This window comes from Portunus trituberculatus, chromosome 47 (assembly GCF_017591435.1).
Source record: "Portunus trituberculatus isolate SZX2019 chromosome 47, ASM1759143v1, whole genome shotgun sequence".
In the NCBI taxonomy this organism is placed as follows: domain Eukaryota; kingdom Metazoa; phylum Arthropoda; class Malacostraca; order Decapoda; family Portunidae; genus Portunus; species Portunus trituberculatus.
The window spans coordinates 16,127,254-16,152,253 of NC_059301.1; the positions used below are offsets into that span (position 1 = coordinate 16,127,254).

Below are 25,000 nucleotides of genomic sequence, written 5' to 3' on the forward strand. Positions count from 1 at the left end.
ATTGACAAGAAGATAAGTGCTGACGTCTGTACTTGTGCATGACTATATTACAGCTTATACATTGAATATGCTAACAGTGTGAAAGTGGTGTATAGTTATGGGAGGGGATAAAATGAAGGATTTGAAAGAATGAAAGTATCTGGGAACAGTGTAATGTAAGGAGGACTTTCTTTTAGTGAGCATGAAAAAAAAAAAAAAAAAAAAACTGCGAGATTAGACGAGAATCAACATTGATGAAGATTTTGTATAACAGAGTACAGTGAATGTATCTCTGCAACTGACATCCTTAGAATGAAGTTATATGATAGATTAGAGATAAATTTAGGCAAATTACATGTTATAACATTGGAAAACTGTATGTTCGAAGATTGTAAGTGCTAGAAATGATTCTATGTATACCTCACTGAATTTCTAGCTGTGTACTTCAGAAAAATGAATGCGTGTCTGTAAGATTAGATTAAGTAAGCTGATGCAGTGAAGGAGGTTTGACGCAGTTGGTATAATCTGTATTTGTTATTGTGTAGCTCATCTCCAGTGGCACAGTCCAGCATGTGTACGCCATGGATCTGTGGGCAGACAACCTTTACTTCACTGACTGGTCCACTCAAACTGTAAGTTCTAATTTCTTTTACTTCAAAAACTTGTGATTGGCTAACTTGTTTTTTCAAAATTTGTGTTGATTATATTTATTTTGTTTTGCTTTGTTTGTATTGTAGTACTGTGCTTCATGATCTGAATAATGAAGTGCCAACTGTAATCATTCTCCACTCATTCAATGTTGTCAGGTGTACAAGTGCAACCCAAATGCCTGCAATGACAAGACTCCCGTCACTGATGTGCTTCCTGGCTCACCATTCGGCGTCAAGGTTGTTCACATCCAGCTTCTTGAGGTGAGACTATTTTGCTTGTAGGAACAGAGTTTTTATTATTATTATTATTATTATTATTATTATTATTATTATTATTATTATTATTATGTATTTATTTATTTATTTATTTTATTTATTCATTTATTTACATCAGAATCACATGATGTCTTCCTTTTCGTATATGCAAAGTGACGTCCAAGTTTTTTTTTTTTTTTTTCGGTTTGTGCAAGTAAGATATGTAGCTGTATATCACTTGACACACACACACACACGGTAGCTCAGTGGTTAGAGCGCTGGCTTCACAAGCCAGAGGACCGGGGTTCGATTCCCCGGCCGGGTGGAGATATTTGGGTGTGTCTCCTTTCACGTGTAGCCCCTGTTCACCTAGCAGTGAGTAGGTACGGGATGTAAATCGAGGAGTTGTGACCTTGTTGTCCCGGTGTGTGGTGTGTACCTGGTCTCAGGCCTATCCAAAGATCGGAAATAATGAGCTCTGAGCTCGCTCCGTACGGTAACGTCTGGCTGTCTCGTCAGAGAGTGCAGCAGATCAAACAGTGAACACACACACACACACGCGCGCGCGCAAAACGCACCACACTTTTATGAGAGAATATATAGCGAGAAGTTTCTTACATTTGTTATTACATTGGAAAATTTCTTGTATGTACCATAGTTTTGTATTTCAGGTTTCCAATCCATGTAAGAACCAGCCATGCAGTCACATTTGTCTTCTATCTTCAACAACTGGCAAGGGGTACAGGTGTTCATGTCCCTCTCACCTTACACTGCAGAAGGACCATCACACCTGTGCTGTACCAAAAAGGTTTTAAGAATTGGATGGGGCAGCTTCTTGTGCCAAATTCTATGCTTATGTCTCCATCATCCAGCATTGTCTGGTTAGTTATGGAATAATTTATAAGTTCTGAGGGTGTATTTAGGCTTCCTATTGTTGGTCCTTTTTATATAAAACGTAGCAGGTAAATAATTAACTTAAGGTTGATTTCAGTAAATCACGCATGACTTTGTTTGTGTATGTTATGAAATGTGTTTGTTTTGTTGTTGATCATTAGTTATAGTGATATGTGTTGAACTCTGTCACTCCTTGGTTGGTGCATAGGAAAAAAGAGATTAATAAGTACAAATATCTATATGTCATAACATTCACACGTGTTTTCGTCCTTCATTAAAACTTATAAAAATTTCAATAATACAGTAGCTATGTTTTATTGATTTGTCTTGTGAGAAAACACTTGTTCCTTGCTGAAATAGGGCATATCTAAAGCTGTTGCATAATAAGATCCAGGAAATGTATACTTTATGAGACAAAAAAAGAAAAAAAAAAAACGAAAAAGAATATGTATAGTAGTATGATCCATCCCATGATACAACGCGCTGCTGGATTTGTGATATTCATCATATAATTGAAGATAGTAATATTTTTAACTTGTTCTTTATTGTACATTATGATATGAATGGTTTTTCATGAACATGTTTAAAATGAGTGTTTGCTTCTAATAAGAGGCCCAGACATCTGCCGTATTAATATTTCCTTGCAGATGACATGAAAAATAGTGCAAATAAAAAAGAACATGCCCTCACCGAATTTCCATATCTTTTGAAACTCCATTATATTTGAAAAGAACAGGGTAATGAAAGTGAACATCTGACTGATGCTGATAGAAGAAGGTTACGTAGAAAATAAATGAAGACTGTGTGAGGCAAGGTAAAGGATGATTAGTGTAGAACTGATGTCTTTTCAAATTTACAGATTACTCAATAAACTTAAGTTGTTATGATAGGAGAGATTGTGACTTGAAATGGATGCCAAGATATTTCAAATGATAGCTAGTGAATAAATGACTAAATAAAGGCAAAGTATTTTTAATTTAGCCACATGACATTGCACATTCACATTTCTAGCAATATCAGAGGTGAAGCAGTAAGGTCCTGACAGAGAAGAGTGACTAAATGCTAAGTAATTATTCTGTTAGGAAATTTGTAGGTATTGCTGCCACATGCGAGAGCCATGGTGCTCTTTGCCGTGGCGGCGACCTTCTTGCTCGATCAAGGAGGCATAAGTCTCAGGCTTCCTTGATCTAGACCTAAAAAGATACAATCGAGATCCATCGTCCTTTAATTCCTTCAGTACCATGCCACGTTTTCATATTCATTGTGCTTACTATTTGGTGGTTTTATACAGCTTCAGAAACTCATGTGGGGATTGAAAAAATGAAGACTGGCCATTAATCTGCCCTCCATAGACCATTCCTAATGTCAATAAAATGGTCTAATCGTACACGAATCTCAAGGTTAAAATGTGTCCCAGTACTGAAGGGGTTAAGCTGATCTGGGATAGCTGGTAGGGTTAGAAAGAGCTGACTAGTTGAAGCCATGTCTTATGTCTCCAACCTTATGACCAAATACTCACAAGTGGTGACGCGACGCCAGGTGATTTTTCGTTGGCGAGTATGAAAACAGTTACTCAATCACTCAACTTTAAACCAACTGTAGTGAGTGACTATTGTTTCATGATGTCTCGCGTATGAGTACCCCAGTGTGCGGGAAGGGAGAGCTGTGAGTGACTAGTGGGATGCGGAGAGGAGGGAGGAGCTGGCGAGGGGGCTAGATAGGATAAATTACTGTTTCTCTCTCTCTCTCTCTCTCTCTCTCTCTCTCTCTCTCTCTCTCTCTAACATTATTAAGATGTAAAAAGAGTTTTGTATTGTCAGGGAAAGTAAGCAGATGAAGTCACTTTCTGATTTGTTCACGGTAAATAAATATTCGTAAAGCTGATACATTGTTGATTAGGAAAAGTGTATTCGGCGTCACATTATGAAGCAAGAATTGAGACAGTCACTGTTTGTACCGCAAGTTTACGATGACATCGATCAATGAGCAATGAGTCGCCTGTATGCATGAGTAGGTCTGGCCTGGGAGAGACGAGACGACAGTCGAGCGGTACGGACCCGCGGAGCAGAGCCAAAAGCGAGCGAGTCAGTGTGGCATGAGCCAGTGGCGAGGGAGGCTGTACTGCTCCACTCCGCTGCATTTTGTTTGTGAACCCCGTTGGGGGAGGTCTGCCCTTTAACTTTCGGCGTCTCCAAACCTCATGCGACCTCGTGCCGGTGTTGTTGTTAGGTGAACCACGCGCGTCACGGAGGGGAAAATGCATCTATACTGTCCGAGGTGAAAAAGTTTTCGACAGAAATAAACTTGGAAGAGTGAGAGAGCGTCTCGTAGAGGGAGTGTTGAACGTGTACCTGTGTGTTTACCCTGACCGTCCTGCCTCGGCCCTCCCGCTCACGCCTCTAGATATGACCAGAGTCACCCGAGGGATTAGTAGCGTGAAGAGTGCGTGTCAGGCGTCGGGCACAAGCTATGGCCCCACTGTGCCTCCTTGAGAAAAGTACAAATTAAGAGTAAAGTGGATTTGAGAAGCAGAAAAAAAAAGTTGATGGTCACAGCAAGGACGCTGGGAGGCCGAAGGCGTGAATATTGCATCTTGTGAGAGGCGTGCGTGGCGAGGCCGAGAGGCGCGGCGGCCGAGCGACGAGGAAGTATGAGGGTCCGCGTGTCGCCGTGGCTGCCCTGGTGGACCTTCTGCTGCGTGTGTCTGGTGAGTGAGTGAACCCGCCACCCAGCAGCCAGTGTCCTCCCTCTCCCTCACTCTTGCTCCTCTCTTAGCCCATTCACGCTCACCTGCCACCATCACACCTCTCTCACCTCACTCCCATCGAGGCCAATCACTCAACGTGTCGTGTCTTGTGCCGCGAGTCGCAAGTTGGGAAAGGATTTGGCCATTTTTAGAGTTTACATTATTTTGGTTATTTGTAGCTTATGTAATCGCTGAACGTGTTGAGTCTTGTACGTTTGAGATGAAAGTTTATTATGGGCCATCTATATTACAACTTGCTTATATATATGATTTTTCATTCGTATATTCTTTTCTTTTTTAATTTTCGTGTGTTTGGAGGTGATTTAGAGTTCTTGAATGTGATATTTTGTATTGTTTTAATTTCTTACATCCAGATTATTATTGCTATTATCTCTCTCTCTCTCTCTCTCTCTCTCTCTCTCTCTCTCTCTCTCTCTCTCTCTCTCTCTCTCTCTCTCTCTCTCTCACTCAATTTATTCACTTATTTACTTTCATCTATTCATGTCCTTCATTTCAAGAGGGGCCTGGTATTTTAAATTTTACTGCACAGACTCTGCATTTATTCAAAGCATTTTAGAATTCCCATTGTGTTCCTGTGCCTGTTACATTTCAAGAGACGCTTGTAATGTTAAGTATGTGTTGCTGTTAAACTCTAGTCATTGTAATGGGAAGTCCCTCTCGAAATGGTCACTTGGCCTCTTCTCCTCCTGCCGCCCTTCCCTCCACCACCACGGCCACCCACCCACACACCCACACACAGTAGCAATCCCTTTCTCCGTGATTGTGTCCGTGTTGACATTTCGTTAGTGCGTCGTTCCATGTTTCCTTTACGGTTTTTCATTTGTATTCGACAGTAGTAGTGGTAGTAGCAGTAGTAGTAGTAGTAGGATGTTTTTTTTTTTGTCATATTATAATACTACATACAATATTTCTGTTTTGCTCATGCTGTTAAATCCTATCTCGCCTCCAATGCCAGGCTTCAATCTTTGCCTGCAGTGGTCTCAGAATAAAAAAAAAAGTACTAGTAGTTTAAAAAAAAAAGAAAAGGGGGAAGCTGTTTTGATTCGGTTCATTGGTTTTATCGCACGCTTGAAAAAAAAAAAAATGTTTCGGGAGGTATTTTTTTTTATTTGAGAGAGAGAGAGAGAGAGAGAGAGAGAGAGAGAGAGAGAGAGAGAAAAGTGATCCTGATGCAGAAGAACTAGCTTAACTAATTCACCGTCCGTCTTAGATCCATATTCAGAAACGCTTTGCTCTCTCACTACGACTATTTCCAAAAGCTCTAGTTGAAGATACTCATGTTTTTAAAAATATTTTCATGGTTCTGGTGATGGATTAGCAAGATTTTTAGTTTATCATAAGAAGAAACTGTCTTGAAAATCCAGCTAGTCGTCTCTGAGGACTTGAAAAATTGTCGTGGTGAGAAAGCAAGGCATTTCTGAATATGGACTAGAGATGAGGCTGTGAACCCATGATGGCCAGCTATTAACTTCCCGGAGCGAGCTTGTAGAAACCATAGAACCAAGGGAACGTATAAAACTCAGAGCTTCCATACAGTCTTCTCTATGTGTTGCCTTGTCCATCGTGAAGCATGTGGTCAATAATTTCTGGGCAGTATTCGCGGTATGAAAAAAAGAAAGCGGTATAACTTGCAGCTACCCGAACAAAGGCAAGGTGTGTACGTATAGTGGTAGCAGAACAAAAGGTGTGTGTGTGTGTGTGTGTGTGATCGAAGCGAGTATCGAGCACCGCAGACCAGGGTACCGACTCGTAGACTGTAACCCTGCGCCGCTCGGAAGCTTTGAGGTCGCTGCGAGGCCCGTGTTGATAATAGAAAACGAAGTAGCAGTAGTCGCCGCAGAAAACGTAGTAGCAGTATAGCCAGAGCGGAGGATGAGTTGGTAGTGTACGGCAGGATCATAACTTGTGTGTGTGTGTGTGTGTGTGTGAAACGAATATGTAGATGCTTTGCTCATGCCTTGCCCGGAGGCTCGAAGCAAAATGATCGCGAGGAAGAAAGGATGAGAGGTTTTGAAAGATTTATAACTTCTTGAACTCACTTGCTCTCGCTCTCTCACGCTGTCTAGAAGTAACAAACACTACTGTAGACATTATTAATTAAGCGCCGTATTTCCCCCCCCTTGACGCTTAACCTCTTCAAAACTGGGACACATTTTTTACCTTGAGATTTGTGTAGGATTAGACCATTTTATTGACATTAGGAAGGATCTATGGAGGTCAGAAGATTAATGGCCAGTCTTCACTATTTTGGATTTTTACTCGCAGAAATTTTGAACTCCAGACTGTAGAACGGCTTAAGTTTACAGATAACCTACTTTGCGATCATCAATGACTTCTCGAAACCTTACCGCAAACTTGTACCGCATCATATATTGTTAAGTTGAAAGACGAGAAACCGTAGCAGTCAAAGGTTACGTCAACACTGCGCGAGGGACGAAGTAAATTGGATATGCGCTATGTTTACCGATTAACCCTTTCAGTACCGTGACGTGTTTCTATATTCATTATGGTTACTATTTGGGGATTTTATAAAGCTTTCAGAAACTAATGTGGGGGATTATAATAGTGAAGACTGTGGCCATTAATCTTCTAACCTCCAAAGACCCTTCCTAATGTCAATAAAATGGCCTTATCGTACACAAATCTCAAGGTAAAAATGTGTCCCAGTATTGAAGGCGTTAAGAATAATACACCACACGTTTCGGCAAATGGTACAGTATTAAGACCCGTATTCTGAAACACTTTGCTCTCTCACCATCACTGCTTTCCAAAGGCTCCAGTTGAAGATACTCGTGTTTTTTAAGAGTATTTTTTTTTATGGTTCTGGTGATAGATTAGCAAGATTACTGGTTTATTAAAAGGAGAAACTCTTGAAAGCCCGGCTAGTTGTCTCTGTGGCCTTGCAAAATTGTCTTAGTGAGAGGGGAAGGCGTTTCTGAACACGGGCGTACAAGGGTCACATTCTCAATTGTTTTGTCGTCTTATCTTGATAACTTTCAAAATTTTCTAGTTTTCAAGGACGCTTTCCTGATGCTAGTGACAGTTGAATAAGGTTTGTGCACTCTAGTGATGGTTTAACAAGGCTTCTCCACCTTCAATGAGAGAGAGAGAGAGAGAGAGAGAGAGAGAGAGAGAGAGAGAGAGAGAGCGCCTGACTGATCATCTCTTTGTAGATTGTCACGATAAAAACCTACACCGTTTTATAATACACGCATGATGGCGATGGTAGCGCTGCAAGTGATCGTATCAGCTCCACGATACTGCATCACACCTGGCGACTAGAGGCGACGCAAAGCAATGGAGTTAGAATATATTTATTTTTCCATTTAGGGTTCGCGGCATTCAAACGACTGGCTAACACAACGAGCTTCCATTACCTGTACGATGAAATGTGTAATATATAGTAAGTACTTTTCATAACACATTGTACTGTAGGTAACTGGATAGCATTGATTGCCTACTGATATCGAATAAGTACTCTCCACATCACAGTACCTTTCCAGCATATACTCACGTGCATAAACTAATAAGCACTTTCCATATCACATCAGTACGTTTTAGCAGTGAGTAGTGAACAGCACCACTTACACGTACAAAAGGGGAAAGCAAACAGCAGCTAACCTGAGTGCCCTTGCGAGGTTGTTTGTGGTAAGCGACGTTGTTTAATCTCAGGCAAGAAATGTATTACTTATTAGTCACTCAAGCAGGTTATCACAAAGAAGCCCTGAGGTGTCTGTGGTTTGCGACTGTAAATATATACATGCTCAGGTCAGAGAGAGAGAGAGAGAGAGAGAGAGAGAGAGAGAGAGAGAGAGAGAGAGAGATCCTTAAAATGTAAATTATACTAATACTACTACTACTACTACTACTACTACTACTACTACTACTACTACTACTACTACTACTACTACTACTACTACTACTACTACTACTACTACTACTACTACTACTGCTGCTACTGCTGCTGCTGCTACTGCTGCTGCTACTGCTACTGCAACTGCAACAACAACAACAGCAATAACTACTACTACTACTACTACTACTACTACTATTACTACTACTACTACTACTACTACTACTACTACTACTACTACTACTACTACTACTACTACTACTACTACTACTACTACTACTACTACTACTACTACTACAAGGGCAGACAGTGATGGCAGGATAAAAAGAGAAAAAGAAAGGAAGAAAGAAAAAGAAAAAACATAATTACTAGTACAATGAATGACGAAAACGAAGTGCATGAAGATTTAGAGAACCGAGGAAGAAGAAGAGGAGGAGAAGGGGGAGGAGGAGGAGGAGGAGGAGGAGGAGGTGGAGGTGGAGGTGGAGGAGGAGGGGAGGAATGCTTAAGCCCCCAAAGAATGACAGCAACGAGTATCTTGACTAAAGGGTATCTTGCATTTATTTCCATTAGCCTTCGTTAGCAAGTATTAATCCGGCGGTGGCGGTGGTGGAGGTGGTGAGGAGGCAGGGTGTCATAAATTTCGGGCTTAGCGTAAGGGGCACGTGGTTATTCCGTCCACTCAATATATTCGTAAATTATAGTGCAGGTGAACATGCAAGGGAGCTGCCCGTGAAAGCTGTGGGTGGGTGCAACACGTATATACAAACTTTTCACGTGAGAAAATGCCGTGAGATTGTTTGAAGGGGGAGAGGAAAGGGTGTCGGGGCTCAGTAAATTTGTAGATGGTCGAAATAATTTGTGAAATCTTATTAGCGGCGTGTTCTAAGAGTGTATGCGCTAAGGAGAACGAAGTGGCTGTAAATTTGTTCGTTTTCACGCGGGAAAGTGACGCGGGATTGCTCAAGGAACGCGAGGAAAGGGTGCCGGGAGTTTGTAAATCTGTAGACAGTCGAAATAATTTGTGAATTTTGTGTAGAGGGTGTGCTGTGTGTAAAAGGAAGTAAAGTGCCCGTTTTTACCTGAGGAAATGTCGTGAGTTCGTTTGAGGGAGGAGAGGAAAGGGTGTCAGAGGGCAGGGTTGTAAATTTATAGGTCGGAATAATTTGTTGAATGTATTAGCGGCGTGTGTTGGAGTGCATTATGTGTGTGAAAGGAAATGAAGAGCCGATTTTTTTTTCTTTTAACGTGAAAAAATGTCGTGAGATGGTGATGAGGAGAAGAAAGGGTGTCGGAGCCTTGTAAATTTGTAGATAGTCAAAAGAACTCGTGAGATCCCGTATAAGGAGTCTGATGTGTGTGTAGGGGAAAGTATGTGCATGTAAATCCATCCATCTTTTTTTTTCTCTTTTTTTTGGCGAGGGGGGGTGGGGTCGGGTGAGAAAATAGCGCGAGACTGAAGGGAGAAAAAGAAGGTGGAGGTTTGTGAGCGGAGTGTGTAGGAGTGCACTGTGCGAAGGGAAATAATGTGCCGGTAAGGTTGTCTTTACTCAACAAAATGATGTCATGTTGTTTGAGGAGGAAAAAAAAGAAAAAAAAAAAAAAAAAGAAAAAAGGGTAATGGTATGAAGTAGATTTGCGAGTGTAAATAATTTGTGAAACGTTATTACCAGCGTGCGTAGGAGTGAGTGTGCTGCGTAAAGGGAAGTGAAGTGCTGGAAAGTGCTGGGAAGGGAAGTTTGAAGTCTGTTCGTTGTAGTCTGGTGAGTGTGAAGGCAGCGGCTCCTATAGTAAGTGGCAGAAACCTCGAGGGGCGTCGCAATAATGTTCAGAGCCCTTAGAAAATCAGCGCGCATGTGCAGTCAAGCATACTGAGAGGAAGGAAAGGGAAGAGAGAGTAAATTTTCGTTTGCTTGAAATGACTTGGAAATGTTTGTTACTGACACTCATTTCTTGCCACGACGGAAAAGGAGACATTTGACATTAATGAAGAGAGATGTATACATTTCTATTTAGTGACGTTAAGTTATAGTAATATGATAAATTTTTTGGGGATTATTTTTCTTATTTTGTAATGTTGAAGGCTGTAGTGTGTATTTTTAACCCCTTGAGTACCATGACTCGTTTCCATATTCATTGTGCTTATTATCTGGTGGTTTTATACAGCTTTAGAAACTTATGTGGGGATTAAAATAGTTAAGACTGTGGCCAATAATCTTCTGACCTCCATAGACTTTTCCTTAGGTCAGTAAAATGGTCTAATCGTACACAAATCTCAAGCTAAAAATGTGTCCCAATATTGAAGGAGTTAAAATAGTTAAGACTGTGGCCAATAATCTTCTGACCTCCATAGACCCTTCCTAATATTAATAAAATGGTCTAATCGTACACAAATCTCAAGGTAAAAATGTGTCCCAGTATTGAAAGGATTAAATTTATATTTTAACTATAAGACTTAAAGCTTTGTTAAATGCAGAGGTGCAAAATTTAGAGCCTGGTAGAAGACACGGAGAGGCAACGTAAGGTGATGATAAGTTATGAAGCAGAAGAAAAAAAAAAATGTTAGGCAAGTGTAGTAATAAGGTAAAATTTTAGTCTTAGACCATGCATAAGAAAGACATACAGGAAGATGTTAATAGTCAATGCTAAATTACGATGCGGTTAAAAATATTACTTAAGTTTAGTTATAGCATAAAATTCCAGGTTTATACTATGAAATATACATAGAAAGATAACATAAGCTGATGAGAAAGAAAAAAAAAGATTACGAAGCGACTAAAAATAATAAGTTACGTTTAGTTATAGCCAGTTTGCTACGTATATAGAGAGATAGACACCTGTTTAGTCATCGCAAGGAGGTGTGTGTTTAGACTACAAAACGAGACGGCGACGAGGCGATAAGAGGCGATGAAAACTGATAAACCAGGCTGCCGTGGTACAGTGGAACCATGCGTGCTTTGGGGTCCGAGGGGTCTCCAAGCGCACGGGTTCGAATCCTGTCCACGGTCAGAATGTAGGTTAAGCTTCCTCACTCGGGGCAACGGTTTCCTAGCGGGTGAGCTTTGAGATGGGAGATACCCCAAAAAGTATCTCCTTTAGCCCATAAATTCCCGTGAAAAAGCCTACATGATATTAAAAAACGAAGAAAAAAAAAAAAACATCATCTCGGCATGCACGCTTCGTTGTCACCTGCGGGAGAAAATCATATCACACGTTCCTAAAATGTTGTTGGCGTGTCGTGGCTTGATGCAGCAGCGTCCTCTATTTCACTCTGATATGCATATTTTCCTGCTGGTAAGATAAATCACAGGGACACCCAAAATTCCGGCAGATTTATCCTTTGTTGGGAATAAATATGTAGACTACCGCGTTGTTGTAAAAAATGAAAAAATATATATATAAAATGGAGGAAAAAAATGAAAGTGCGTGTTCTCAGCTCTATGTGGGCATCACCGCGGCGTTCTAGCACACACGCACACGCACACGCACGCACACGCACACGGACACACACACGCACACACACGCATAGACTCACACACACACACACAGCATAGTTTCCGCTTTCACGTTTGGTCATCAAAAGGTGTGTGTGTGTGTGTGTGTGTGTGTGTGTGTGTGTGTGTGTCCGCTGCTAAATGACTCGTCGGTGAAAATGAAAGAAAATGGGAAAAAAAAATTAATAGTGCGAATGAAAATTTTATTCCATTTAATTCTCTCTCTCTCTCTCTCTCTCTCTCTCTCTCTCTCTCTCTCTCTCTCTCTTTCTCGGCGGGGAATACTGAAATACTGAACCAGGTGTGCGTGTATGAAGAGTCGGAATAATCTCTGGTGGGGTTTTTGAAAGAGAATTAATAATCACGGTTATACGTATGAATATGTTTTTTCCCCCACAAACCTCTCTCTCTCTCTCTCTCTCTCTCTCTCTCTCTCTCTCTCTCTCTCTCTCTCTCTCTCTCTCTCTCTCTCTCTCTCGCGGCTCATATCAGAACGCGCCATCGACTGAGTGCTTCATTCATCAGTAATAAAACAGAAAATGCGAACACCAACATTTAATAACCGAGAGAAGAAAGAAAAGAGCAAGAGAAAAGTGACTCCCTCAAAAAAAAAAAAAAGTACCCTCATAGTTAATAACAATAATACACCGAAAAGGCAAAAAAAAGTAAATAAATAAAATAAATAAAAAAAAACAAAGAAAAGTCAACAATATCACTTAACATTTATTACACTGATGAATGAAGGAAAAATAAAAGAAAAAAATTTGAAGTATAAAACAATATATAAGTGAAAAATGCATTATCATCACAGGTATGGATGGGTGGGTGGGTGTGTTCGGTAGTGGTGGTGGTGGTGGTGGTGGTAGCGGTGTTACGGGTACTGGAACGAGATGGCACGCAGCGATAACACCTTTCAAGCGCGACGCCCCTTCACCCCTTCCCCTTCTCTGGCGTGAGGGGAAGCCAATCCTCGCACCTTCAGGGCTGCTAAGGGGCTTCTGGTTCCCGCTTCCCCTGCTAAGTGAACCCCTGCGTGCCTCACCGCTGCCTGTATTCTAAAACACTTCTACGCGCACCTCTACTATACATTCATAAGGCTCTAGTTGAAGTTACGCTGGTTTTTACGTGCTTTACTTTGGTCATTTTATAAAGCACTGCAACGCCGCATCTCTACCATACATTTAAAAGGCACTAGTTAAGGTTACAGGGTTTTCAGAGTGTTTTTACGTGTATTACTTTTGGCCATATTATAAAACACTGCAGCGCCGCATTACTCTACTACATTTAAAAGGCTCTAGTTAAGGTTATGCAGGGTTTTTAAGGATGTTTTTTTTACGTGCATTACCGATGGCCATATTCTAAAACACTTCAACACCGCACTACTCTACTACATTCAAAAAGCTCTAGTTAAGGTTACGCCGTGCATTACCGATCGCCATATTCTAAAACACTGCAACGCCGCACTACTCTACTACATTCAAAAAGCTCTAAGTTGAAGTTAGGCTGGTTTTTAAGAATGTTTTTACGTGCGTCACCGCTGGCCGTATTCTAAAACATTTCTACGCTACACTACTGTACTACATTCAAAAAGCTCTAGTTGAAGTTACGTGGGTTTTTAAAGGGTGTTTTTTACGTGCGTCACCGCTGGCCGTATTCTAAAACACTTCTTCGCAGCGCCACACCTCTACTATACATTAAAAAAGGCTCTATCTAATTAAAGTTACGCAGGTTTTTTAAGTTTTTTTTTTTTACGTGGCCGTATTCTAAAACACTTTACGCCGCACTTCTCTACTACATTCAAAAGGCACTAGTTGAAGTTACGCGGGTTTTTAAGGGTGTTTTTATGTGCATTATCTTTGGCCATATTTTAAAACACTGCTACGCCTCACTACTCTGCTACACACATAAAAGGCTCTAGTTGAAGTTACGCAGGTTTTTACGGGTGTTTTTTTTTTTGTGTGTGTGTGTATGTGTGTGTGCGTTTTTTTTTTTATGTGCATTCTCTGTATCTATATTCTAGAATATACCTGCGCCGCACCACCGCTTTGTACGTACATTAAAAAAAAGGTTCTAGTTGAAGTTATGCGGGCTTTTAATTTTTTTTTTTTGTATGTGTGTGTGTTTAAGCGCATTACCTTTAGCTATATTCTAAAATACTTCTGCGCCGCACCACTGCTATGTACATTAAAAAACGTTCTAGTTGAAGTTACGCGGGCTTTTGATTTTTATTTTTGTTGTGTGTTTTTAAGCGCATTACCTGTAGTTATGTTCTAAAATACTTCTGCGCCGCACCACTGCTATGTACATTCAAAAGGCACGAGTTGAAGTAGCGCGGGTTTTTAAGGGTACTTTCTACGATTCTAGTGACAGATTAGCAAGTTTTCCACATTATTAGCAAGTGAAACGCTCTTGAGAACCTGGTTAATCATCTCTATGACCTTTGAAAATAGTAGTTTTGAGAGGGTTTCTAAATAGGTACGTGGCTCTATCACTCTCTACCTTCTCTCTCTCCTTCCCTATCTTCCCTCTTCCCTCCTCCAACCTCCTGCACGCATCTATCCTCTTCCATCCGCATCCATCACATCCCCGTCCGTTACTGGTCTTCCGTGTCTTCTATGTGAACTACCTCAAGTTGATTCTGTTTACGATCATTAGAGAAAGTTCCCTCAGCTTAACCTAACCTTACTTAATTCAATTGTTCGTACGTGAGTGTGTGTATGTTCTGCTTGATCAGTTTTATTGCTCGTTTTCTGTGTTCTTATCAGTAACTCTCTCTCTCTCTCTCTCTCTCTCTCTCTCTCTCTCTCTCTCTCTCTCTCTCTCTCTGCTCAGGTGGTGTTTGCCTTCTTGTCACCCTCGTTACACTTATTCTATTTTCTCCCCTCCGTTCTTTCTTTCCCTTTATAGTTTACAGCCTAACTCTCGCTTCCTGCTTTTTATTATTATTATTTTTTTTACTTCATTCTCCCCAACCACTGCTTTCCTTTTCTCTTTACATTACTTTCGTTCCGTTTTCTTTCAATATCTAAGGGTTTTATAACGCCAACTGCTCGGTCGTCTGAGGAAATCTTCGCACCTGAGAGAAACGTGAACCGCAGACTGCAAAGTGACAGGCGAAGAGATTGCCGCTGATGTGTGTGTGTGTGTGTGTGTGTGTGTGTGTGTGTGTGTGTGTGTGTGTGTGTGTGTGTGTGTGTGTGTGTGTGTCTGTGTACTTGATTCGTTTGTTGGCTTTGTTGAATTCCGCACGGTGATTTGCTACGGTATATGCAAGTACGAGTTTTTTCCCTCCTATCTTAGAACACGGTAGATTTTATTGTTTATGTGGTCAGAAACAAAGCTGGCAAGGTTACTGCACCAGCTTCTCAAATGCGGTCAGAATGCAGCCAGTTAAGTTAGTTATATTTCTCCTTAATTTGCCGTGATGTGCGTGGACGCTTTGCTTTGCATACTTAATGAAACATCAACAAGGCGGCAAGTGATTCAACAACACAGACAAGGAATATTTTAAAGAAAAGCTCTTTTGTAACTCGGAGGAACAATAGTATGGATGTTGAGAATGCAAAGGAACAAAACCAACATCAATAGTAGTAGTAGTAGTAGTTTTAATAGTAGTAGTAGTGGTAATAGTAGTAGTAGTAGTAGTAGTAGTAGTAATTTTGTCATTTAGGAGAATAGGAACTTTAACATGAACTGCGCGGGGGCGGATCTCTGTAACTGACGTATTTTTGTTGTTGTTTCAGCTGCAGAGCGGAGTGACAGAGGCCAAGAGACACAGGCGGCCAGACTACTGCGAGGATATAGAGGTAGGTGATGCTCTCTCGCCAACTACATATACTCTCACAACTTTATTTCATTTCACACTCATCATTGTTCTTCCTTTCTCTTTCGTCGCGCCGTCATAACCAAAGTACCAGTGTATGAAATAAGGGTGAGAATGAACCGGGCTTTGTATTGTTGGTGTGTACTGGAAAGTTATGGAATGGACTGAATGATTGAAATTGATTGACTTAACTCTTTGCCTGCTGTGAATCTCCTTAAAATTTAGTGAAAGTTATGGTGGTCTAAGGTATAATTCCGGTGTACATTTTTCATACACCATTGGCAGCTTAAGGAGTGATGAAGTGCCTTTGCGATTGTGACATTGTAACCAAAGTTAGCGAAAAAAAAAGTAAATCATAATAAAACCTTGTAGAGTTACGAAATTGAAGTCAAAATAAGTAAAAAAAAAAAAAAAAAAGAAAAAAAGAACATAATCTTTTAGGCCTTCAAAGTAAGTGAAAAAAAGAAACAAATCATAATGAGTTTTGTAGAGTTAAGAAATTTAAGCCAAAATAAATAAAAGAAAGAGCAGATAATCTTTAAAGCCTTCCAGTACCTGTAATGACTGTGTTTTTGTAAAGTCAAGAGGAATTACTCAAAATAAGTCTTGTCTTGTCACGATCCATCAGGACTTAAAACTTCCTAACAACATTGTCATACAGCGATGCGAAACTGTATAGGACCTTGGATGCGTCAGTTTGTGCAAGGATTTGATGGCCAGTGAATATGAATGGTGTATAGGAGGAAGGAAAATGAAGAAAAATATTATGACGGTGTATTGATCTGAGTTTGTGACGCTGCTTGTGTGTGTGTGTGTGTGTGTGTGTGTGTGTGTGTGTGTGTGTGTGTGTGTGTGTGTGTGTGTGTGTGTGTGTGTGAGTGTGTGTGAAGGGGGGATAATGAGGGGTGATTTGTAAGGTGTTCGTTTGATAAGTACATGGCTGGCTAACAGAGGTGTGTACTGGCAGGCAAATAGGGGTGTTATTACAGTAATGCGCCACGTGGGTGTGTAATTTATGTGTCCAGGAGAGAGAGAGAGAGAGAGAGAGAGAGAGAGAGAGAGAGAGAGAGAGAGAGAGAGAGAGAGAGAATGGCTTGATCAGTATGTGGCAGAATGGGTCTTTTAAGGAGAAATGAAGGAGGGGAGATGCGTTTCATGCCTCGCCCTGGCCACCCCTCACGCCCTTCTGATTCATGGCCTGGCGAGGGGAGAGAGGGAGAGGGAGAGAGAGGGAGAGGGGATGAAGGTCTCGAGGGTCATGAGTTTCCCGTCCTTCTCCCATCCTCCTCCTCCTCCTCCTCCTCTTCCTCCTCCTCCTCCTCCTCCTCTTCCTCCTCCTCCTCCTTCTCCTCCGTCGTGCGTTTAGTAAGATGGGGAGAACCTCTTATTCTGCCTCTTCTGTACCTAATAGTGGTGGTGGTGGTGGTGGTGGTGGTGGTGGTGTTGGTGGTGGTGTGAAAAAACGAGGTAAATTTTTACGTTGTTAGCCAGTATAGAATTGTTGTGTTGTTGTTTTTTCCTATAGCAGCGACGATAGTATAGTAATGGTAGTAATGGTGTTCATAATTTTTCCCTCCCATTTCACTCTATTATAACAAGAACGTGGTGTTTTATGCGTCAGTGGCACACAACTTTATATTTTCTTGTTTTTTTTTTTTTCCAGTGGTGTTGGATACGCTGTGGCGCAATAGTTCGACAGCCGTGTGTGAGAAAAATGCTGTGTTAAAAAAAAAAAAAAGAAGCACGCGTATCTTTTTATTACCTTTTCACCATCCACTTCATTGAAAACAACAGGGGAATCTTTGAATGTATTTCTACCGCGCTAGTCAAAGGGAGGAGTGAGGAAAAACTTATATGTCACTCTGTACCAAAACACGAACAGAGTGAGAGAGAGAGAGAGAAAGGGAGGTAGAGAGAGCTTTCCTGCCACTACTTGGGTCGGCCTGCGTGTCAATCGGCTCACAACAACACAACCGCTTACCTGCTTGCACATCTTTGCTGGTATTTGTCATTGCTTAGTGTACGTTTTTACACAACACTGGACGGGTCGGGAAGGGAAGAGAGGCTGAGGAAGAGGAGAGGAAGTGATGGGCGGTGCCGGGCGGGTGGTGAGAAGGCTTGGCTAAGGCTTCCATACTACAGGAGAGGGTGAGGAGACCTGGTGGTGGTGTGGAGGGGATAAAATCAAGTCTATATAGGCGGGAGTAATGCTGAGGTGAAGACAAGGGCGAGGATGAGGCGTGAGTCGAGGTGAGGGGGCGCAGCTGGGCGGGACGGTGAGGGCTGAGAATGAGAGGGTGAAGGAGAGTGGTGGGGAGAGTGAGGGAGATGGGAGAGGTTAAGCTGACCTTTAATTTCTGATTGATTAATAGAAGAGAGGTGGGGAAGGGAGAGGAAGGAGGAGGAGGGGATGTGTTTTGCTGTCCTGGTGGAAGGAGGAGGAGTGGAGAGGAGAGGATGATGTTATGGATGTGATTCTCAAACGTTTCACTGGCTTATCACCGCCACTTTGTTAACCGACTCTATTTGAAATGACTGAGATTCCAAAGAGTGTTTTTCGTGACTCCAGCGGCACTTCAACGAGAGACAGAAAAAAAAAAAATCACGGAAATAAGAGAACAAAAACAACTTTTCTCGATAACTTTTACACAGACTTTGTTAGAAATTACTGAAATTCCAAAGGTGTTTTTTTCTGATTCCAGCGATAGTTTACCAAGAAAAGAAAAGAAACATACGTGAAAACTTGGTCAATTATCTTTGGCCTTTAAAAAAAACAGTCCTAATAGAGGAATAAAACATTTGCAACCCTCGATACTTTTGACCTTACCTAACCCAACATAACTAAGCCTCGGTCCAAGAAAGTATGGACGCGTTACTCCAAAATCTGCAATGAGAAGAAGCAGCGAAGGTTACAGGTATGATGATGTGGTGGTGGTGGTGGTGGTGGTGGTGGCAGTAGTAGTGTAGGTAGAAGGTGAACTATGGCTGTATGTTAAATAATCATGATACAAATACAAGGAGTTACGAGGGGTTTCAAACGACAACAAATCTTTAGTGTCTTGTTTAATTTCACTGCAGTACAACGCCAGTACGTCCATCATTATGGTTAACTGTGGAACACCTTAATTGCTGCACAGAAAGATCTCAGTAGAATGAATCTGCAGCAATTCAAGGAATGTGTGAACGTCTGGTTGAGATCAGCACCAGAGTAGAAATTGTTAGTAACACTTAAAAGTTAGTCTTTTAGATAGGAAACACTAAAAATGTTCCCTTTAGCCTGTAAAGTGCTACATTATAAGTAAAAATATTTTGTAACATACTCTTTAACTGTGTATTGATTTGTGTAAATAATAAAAAAAACTTAATTTGCTATAGTATTAAACAAAACTTTATTACAATACAAAAGAAGGGAAAGGTAAAGTGTAATGCACCTAATTTTGCTTACCACTGAAACTTTTATTGCAGTGTTCGTATTGACGGGAGTAATTGTAGTAGTAGTAGTGGTGGCAGTAATGACACTAATGGCGGTGGTAGTAATAATATGTATGCAAGAAAGTGGAGAATAATAACAGAAATTTATTATTTTTTCTTTTCTTTCATATTTTAATCAATTCGTTTCGTTTATATGCACAAGCCATTTTCTCTCTCTCTCTCTCTCTCTCTCTCTCTCTCTCTCTCTCTCTCTCTCTCTGTCTTACATTTTTCTGCACTCATTATTTCGTTTAATTCTCCTCCTCCTCCTCCTCCTCCTCCTCCTCCTCCTCCTCCTCCTCCTGTGTTCTCTTCTTGCACTATATTTTTCTTTTCACATGATACCTCTGATCTTCTTCCCCTCCTCCTCCTCCTCCTCCTCCTCCTCCTCCTCCTCCTCCTCCTCTTCCTCCTCCTTTCTTCGCTCCCTTCTCCTCTTCTTGCCTCCATCATTGCCTCTCTCATTCCCTTCCTCGCCGAGACATGATCGACGTCAACACACGATCCTCCTCCTCCTCCTCCTCCTCCTCCTCCTCCTCCTTTAGATTTTAACCTGAGCTTCATTAATACTTTCCCGAGGTGAGTTATCTTCCCAGCCTTTATTGTTGTTATTGCTGGTAGTCTTCCATCCATCCATTGCTCTCTGCCTTGCTTTGCTGCGGACATTGCTTTTGCTGTGTCGTCTTCTTCTTCTTCTTCTTCTTCTTCTTCTGTTTTTTCTTTTCAAGCTTCCAGTTTCCAATTTCTGATATCTTTTGTCTGTTGTTGTTGTTGTTGTTGTTGTTGTTTTCTTTTTTCTTTTCTTGTTCTTCTTAGTCTTTTTCTTCTTTTTTTTCTTTTCTTCGTGGTCTTCTTTTCTTCTTTCATTATTCTTTTACATTTTTCTTTCTTTCCTTCTTCTTCTTCTTCTTCTTCTTCTTCTTCTTCTTCTTCTTCTTCTTCTTCTTCTTCTTCTCCTCCTCCTCCTCCTCCTCCTCCTCCTCCTCCTCCTCCTCTCTCCTCCTCCTCCTCCTCCTCCTCCTCCTCCTCCTCCTCCTCCTCCTCCTCCTCCTCCTCCTCCTCCTCCTCCTCCTCCTCCTCCTCCTCCTCCTCCTCCTCCTCCTCCTCCTCCTCCTCCTCCTCCTCCTCCTCCTCCTCCTCCTCCTCCTCCTCCTCCTCCTCCTCCTCCTCTGCACCCCTGCGCGTGGTTAGCCTTTCCATTGCCTCATGCATCTCTCATAACTGGGACCGACATGAGCTTTAAATCACAGGTAAATTGTTCATCACCTTGTTTTATGCCTCGCCTGCACCTTTTATGCTCCCACTTAGCTCCGCGACGGCCCGTCTTTGGAGGGGTGTTCTCGTCTCATCTGTCGCTGCAGGAGGAGGAGGAGGAGGAGGAGGAGGAGGATGAGGAGGAGGAGGAGATGGTGGTGGAAGTGGTGGTGAGGACATATTAGGAAGTGGAGAGGTAAGGAAATGATTACAACTTGAAGATGAATAGTTAAGATTGGATAGGTAAGGATGTGGAGTATTATATGCGATGAGGAACGATTGTTAAGGGGAAGAGGGGAAGAGGTATAGGTACAGGAGGAGGAGGAGGAGGAGGAGGAGGAGTACAAAAGGAACATAAGGGAAGATCAGACTGTAGCGGGTGTGTACTGTTGGTTCAATCTTGGCGGTTTGTGAGCACTGCAGTCTCTGTCACGCAATATGGAAAAAAAAAAAAAAAACAAGTTGACAAGTTTTATTACGTAGAGTGAGGAAGTAAGGGAAGAGACAATAAGCCTAGAAAATGTAAAATATAAAGTAAACGAAGAAAACAACGAATAAATTGTGAAAGGAGAGGAAGAGAGGTGGAGAAAAAGATAAGATGGATACAGGTGGGAAAGGAAGGAGAAGAGGGGAAGAAACGGTACATAGGGTACGAGGAATAGATAATGAGGAGGAAGAGGAAGAAGAAGCGTTGACACGAGGTTAGACATTAAGAAGTAAAGGAAGAATACCAAGGCGAGAGAGGAGGCCGCAGTACACAGCGCACGCAGGGAAGAGGACAGAGAAAAGGACAAAAAAGTAGATGAAAGTGAGTAAAAATAAAGAAAAAAAAGAAAATACAAGGGAATACAAAGAAAAAGCAAACAGAGAGAGAGAGAGAGAGAGAGAGAGAGAGAGAGAGAGAGAGAGAGTAATACCAACAAAACAAAGCATATTACAGTAAATACGAAGGTACTCAACCAGTAAGCGTCTGTACACACTCGTCTACATAACTCAGTGGTCATGTACACACACACACACACACACACACACACACACACACACACACACACACACACACACACACACACACACACACACACACACACACACACACACACTCGGTTTTCGTTCCATCTCCAGCGTCTCTGAGCGGGCCGCCGTTCGTCCGTTCGGCAGCCGCGGGTCGATGTGTGTTCCTGAATATTGAATCTTTCTGAGGAACGTCCCGTCGGCTCCTGCCCTCCGTCAAAGGCCGCTGCCAAGGTGACGACTGCTGCGACCACCACGACCACTACCACGACCACGACGGTTACTACTGCCCCTACGACTATTGCTACTACTGCTATTGTTATTACTGCTATTACTACTACTGGTATTACAACAACAACAACAAAAGCTACCACTACTACTACTACTACTACTACTACTACTACTACTACTACTACTACTACTACTACGACTACGACTAGACAGCATGATACGGTTGTCTTAGGTAACTGTGTGTGCATGTGTGTGTGTGTGTGTGTGTGTGTGTGTGTGTGTGTGTGTGTGTGTGTGTGTGTGTGTGTGTGTGTAGTCCAGTGACATTAAGAAAAAAAAATCTTATCAATTTACTATTAAAAGAAAAAAACAAAGAAACAATATCATAGTCAGCGTCGCGTAAGAAAACAAGTAAAGTTATCGTGTGTGTGTGTGTGTGTGTGTGTGTGTGTGTGTGTGTGTGTGTGTGTGTGTGTGTGTGAGATGCTACGCGTTAAATCATCGGTGCGCGGGTAATATATCTTTGCACCGGCGTGTCGCGTAATGCTGTGTAAATATTAATGCCACAACGTATTGTTGTGGTGTCGCTTGTTGTTGTTGTTGTTGTTGTTCTTTTTATTTATTTTTTGTTGTCATTCAGTTTTTCTCTTGTTCTTCTTGTTCTTCTTCTTCTTTTTCTCCCTTTGCTTCTCCACATCTTAATTTTCTATAGTATCATCTCTCCTCCTTTTCCTCCTTCTCCTCCTTAACATTCTTCCTTCTCTTGTCTTATCCTCACATCATAATTCCCATTCTCACTTTACTCAATCTTAGCCTTCATATTCCTCTTACCCTTAATTGTATGTCCACTGCACTATCACCCACACTCACTCTCATCAACTCATATTAAGCCACAGTGCAGTAGAAGGTGGCGAGGACGACGACGAAGGCGATGACGGTGGCTGTAACGATGATGTAACTCACGCTTGTGTTATGAGTTCGTACCGCGACAGGTGTGATGGCTGGCTGGCTGCTGCGTGTAGTATGTAAGGAAGTATGCGAATAGACGTGCTTGTGTTGCGCTGCGAGGGAGATTGTGGCGTTAATAGTTCACTCTTACGTGTGCCTCGCCTTGCAAACATGTATTAGTTCTGGTAGTAGTAGTAGTAGTAGTAGTAGTAGTTGTTATTGTAGTTGTTGTTGTAGTAGTAGTGGTAGTGTTGTGTGTGTGGTGTGGTGTGGTGGTTGGTGGTATTTGTGTACAAGTGGCGTGTGTGGTTGTAGTTATATATGCAAAGGACGAATAAACAAACCCTTTTTTTATATATATTTTTTTTGTTTGTCTACTCTCTTATTAGGCTGTTTGTGTTAAGTTACGCTGTTTCATGTAAAGCAGCAGATGTCTGATGCTAACTTTTTTTTATTTCTTTATTTTCTTGATGTATGAAGGACTAGACAGGGGCTACATAAAAAGAAAAGAAAGAGAAAGAAAGAAAGGAAAGTTGCAGCGAAGGTCCTCATTTCTAAGATGTACTTGTTATTGTTGTGCTGTTGGTGGTAGAAGCAATAGTACCAGTAGTAGAAGGTGCAGGAGGAAAAGAGGGAAGAGAAGGAGTAGGAGGAGGAGGAGGAGGAGGAGGAAGAGGTGCAGGAGGAAAAGAGGGAAGAGGAGGAGGAGGAGGAGGAGCAGGAGGAAGGGTAAAACAAGGAAGAAGATTAAAAAACCCTCCAAGTTTGTTTCTGTATTTGTATATCTTTTTATGTATGAAGGCCTAGGTAAGAGTTACAAAAAAGAAACGAAGAAAAGAAAGAAAAGTTGCAGTGAAGGTATACTAATTTCTAAGCTACACTTGTTATTATTGTTGTGTTGGTGGCGGTAGAAGCAATAATAGTAGTAGTAGTAGTAGTAGGAGTAGGAGGAGAAGGAGGAAAAGGAAGAGGAGAAGGAGAAGGAGGAGATGAATAAAAGAAGGTAGAAGACAAGAAAAGCCTCAAATCCAATCCAATCAGAGAAGCATCGCCACCTCAGCAACAACTGTAAAGCGTAAACACAATACTAAAAAACGAAAATAATGATTAAAACTTTGACGCGCGCACTGTACACAACCATTAGTATTTCCCCCACACCCTTCCCACCGTACATACCCTTGTCCTCCTCGTCGTCCTCGTCTTCGCAACTCGTAAGTCGTAGGTGTTATCAATTATCCGTGGGCGGCGCGACGTACAGTACACCTTCCCCAGAACACCGCGGCCCTTAGCTTCCACTTCCCGCGAAAAACGTGGAAAGTGAAACAAAAACAACAACTCGTAAATCACACGTAGGTGCTTCACGAGTCTCTTTGTGGTACATAGACGAGAATACGTGAAGGACAGAAGGAGGAGGAAGAAGAGGAAGAGGAGGAAGAAGAAGAGGAAGAGGAAGAGGAGACGGTGTAGCTGGTGGTGGTGAGAAAAAACTGGAGTTAAGAAATGAAAGCTTCCTCACGCACCTTCATCAAGACTTCCTCATTAACTCGCCTGTTCCTTTCTCGTTGGCTAAGTCGAGTTAAGTCAAGGAACCCGCCAGGTGTGTGTGGCTGGCCGGAGAGTGAGAGGGAAGTGAAGGCAAGGAGGCAGGAAGGCACGGAGGCGGAAGAACAAAAGAAAGGAAGGAAGGAAGAAGAAAGGTGTGTATGGGTGGCTGGAGGGGGAGTGATGGGCGGGCGAGAGGAGGAGGAGGAGGAGGAGGGGAGGTTATGAAGGCAAGGAAGGAGGAAGACAGAGAGGAAGGAAGGGAGGGAAGGACAGACCACTTAGGGTTGTCTCGTAGAGGTTGTCAAGGCACTCCAGAACTGTGACGCCCAGACACTTCGCCTGATTAAGTGGCGGAGTGAAGTGAGAAAACTAGGACAAGGGATGAGAGAGAGAGAGAGAGAGAGAGAGAGAGAGAGAGAGAGAGAGAGAGAGAGAGAGAGAGAGAGAGAGAGAGAGAGAGAGCACTCCATCACTTCTCAGACGAACTTTCTCACGCCATAAGGATTCCTTTGCGTGAAAGGAGAAAGAGAGAAGGAGAGAGAGAGAGAGAGAGAGAGAGAGAGAGAGAGAGAGAGAGAGAGAGAGAGAGAGAGAGAGAGGAGGATAAGGAGTAAAGGAAAAAGAGACGAAGCTGCTCCTGCTATTACTAGTACTATTACTAGTACTTTTACTACTACTACTACTACTACTACTACTACTACTACTACTACTTTTTTTTTTTTTTACGGTAAAGCCTATAGCGCCTGTAGGCACACTTGAAGAGTGTATGGGAAGCGCTGTTCAGCTTCCGCCCATTAGTGGCGCAGGCAATTTTATCTATACTAC

General features: G+C 42.0%; 2 protein-coding genes across 5 annotated transcripts in view; both read left to right on the top strand.

Moving 5' to 3' along the window:
* Positions 1-2,744, top strand: part of LOC123520646 (low-density lipoprotein receptor-related protein 2-like) — a 33,703-nt gene extending 30,959 nt beyond the window's left edge. For all 3 annotated transcript variants that reach the window (XM_045283126.1, XM_045283127.1, XM_045283125.1), the window contains exons 21-23: positions 525-611; positions 786-890; positions 1,556-2,744. In XM_045283126.1, coding sequence (XP_045139061.1) covers positions 525-611; positions 786-890; positions 1,556-1,699 — 336 coding nt within the window. In that variant the 3' untranslated portion in view covers positions 1,700-2,744. The remainder of the gene's footprint in view (positions 1-524; positions 612-785; positions 891-1,555) is intronic.
* Positions 2,745-3,824: 1,080 nt separating this feature from the next.
* The window catches only part of LOC123520654 (metalloprotease TIKI1-like), a 338,869-nt gene continuing 317,693 nt past the window's right edge, over positions 3,825-25,000 (top strand). Inside the window, exons 1-2 of one of the 2 annotated variants that reach the window (XM_045283144.1) lie at positions 3,825-4,485; positions 15,636-15,698. In XM_045283144.1, coding sequence (XP_045139079.1) covers positions 4,429-4,485; positions 15,636-15,698 — 120 coding nt within the window. In that variant the 5' untranslated portion in view covers positions 3,825-4,428. The remainder of the gene's footprint in view (positions 4,486-15,635; positions 15,699-25,000) is intronic. The other variant, XM_045283145.1, reaches the window with a different exon arrangement.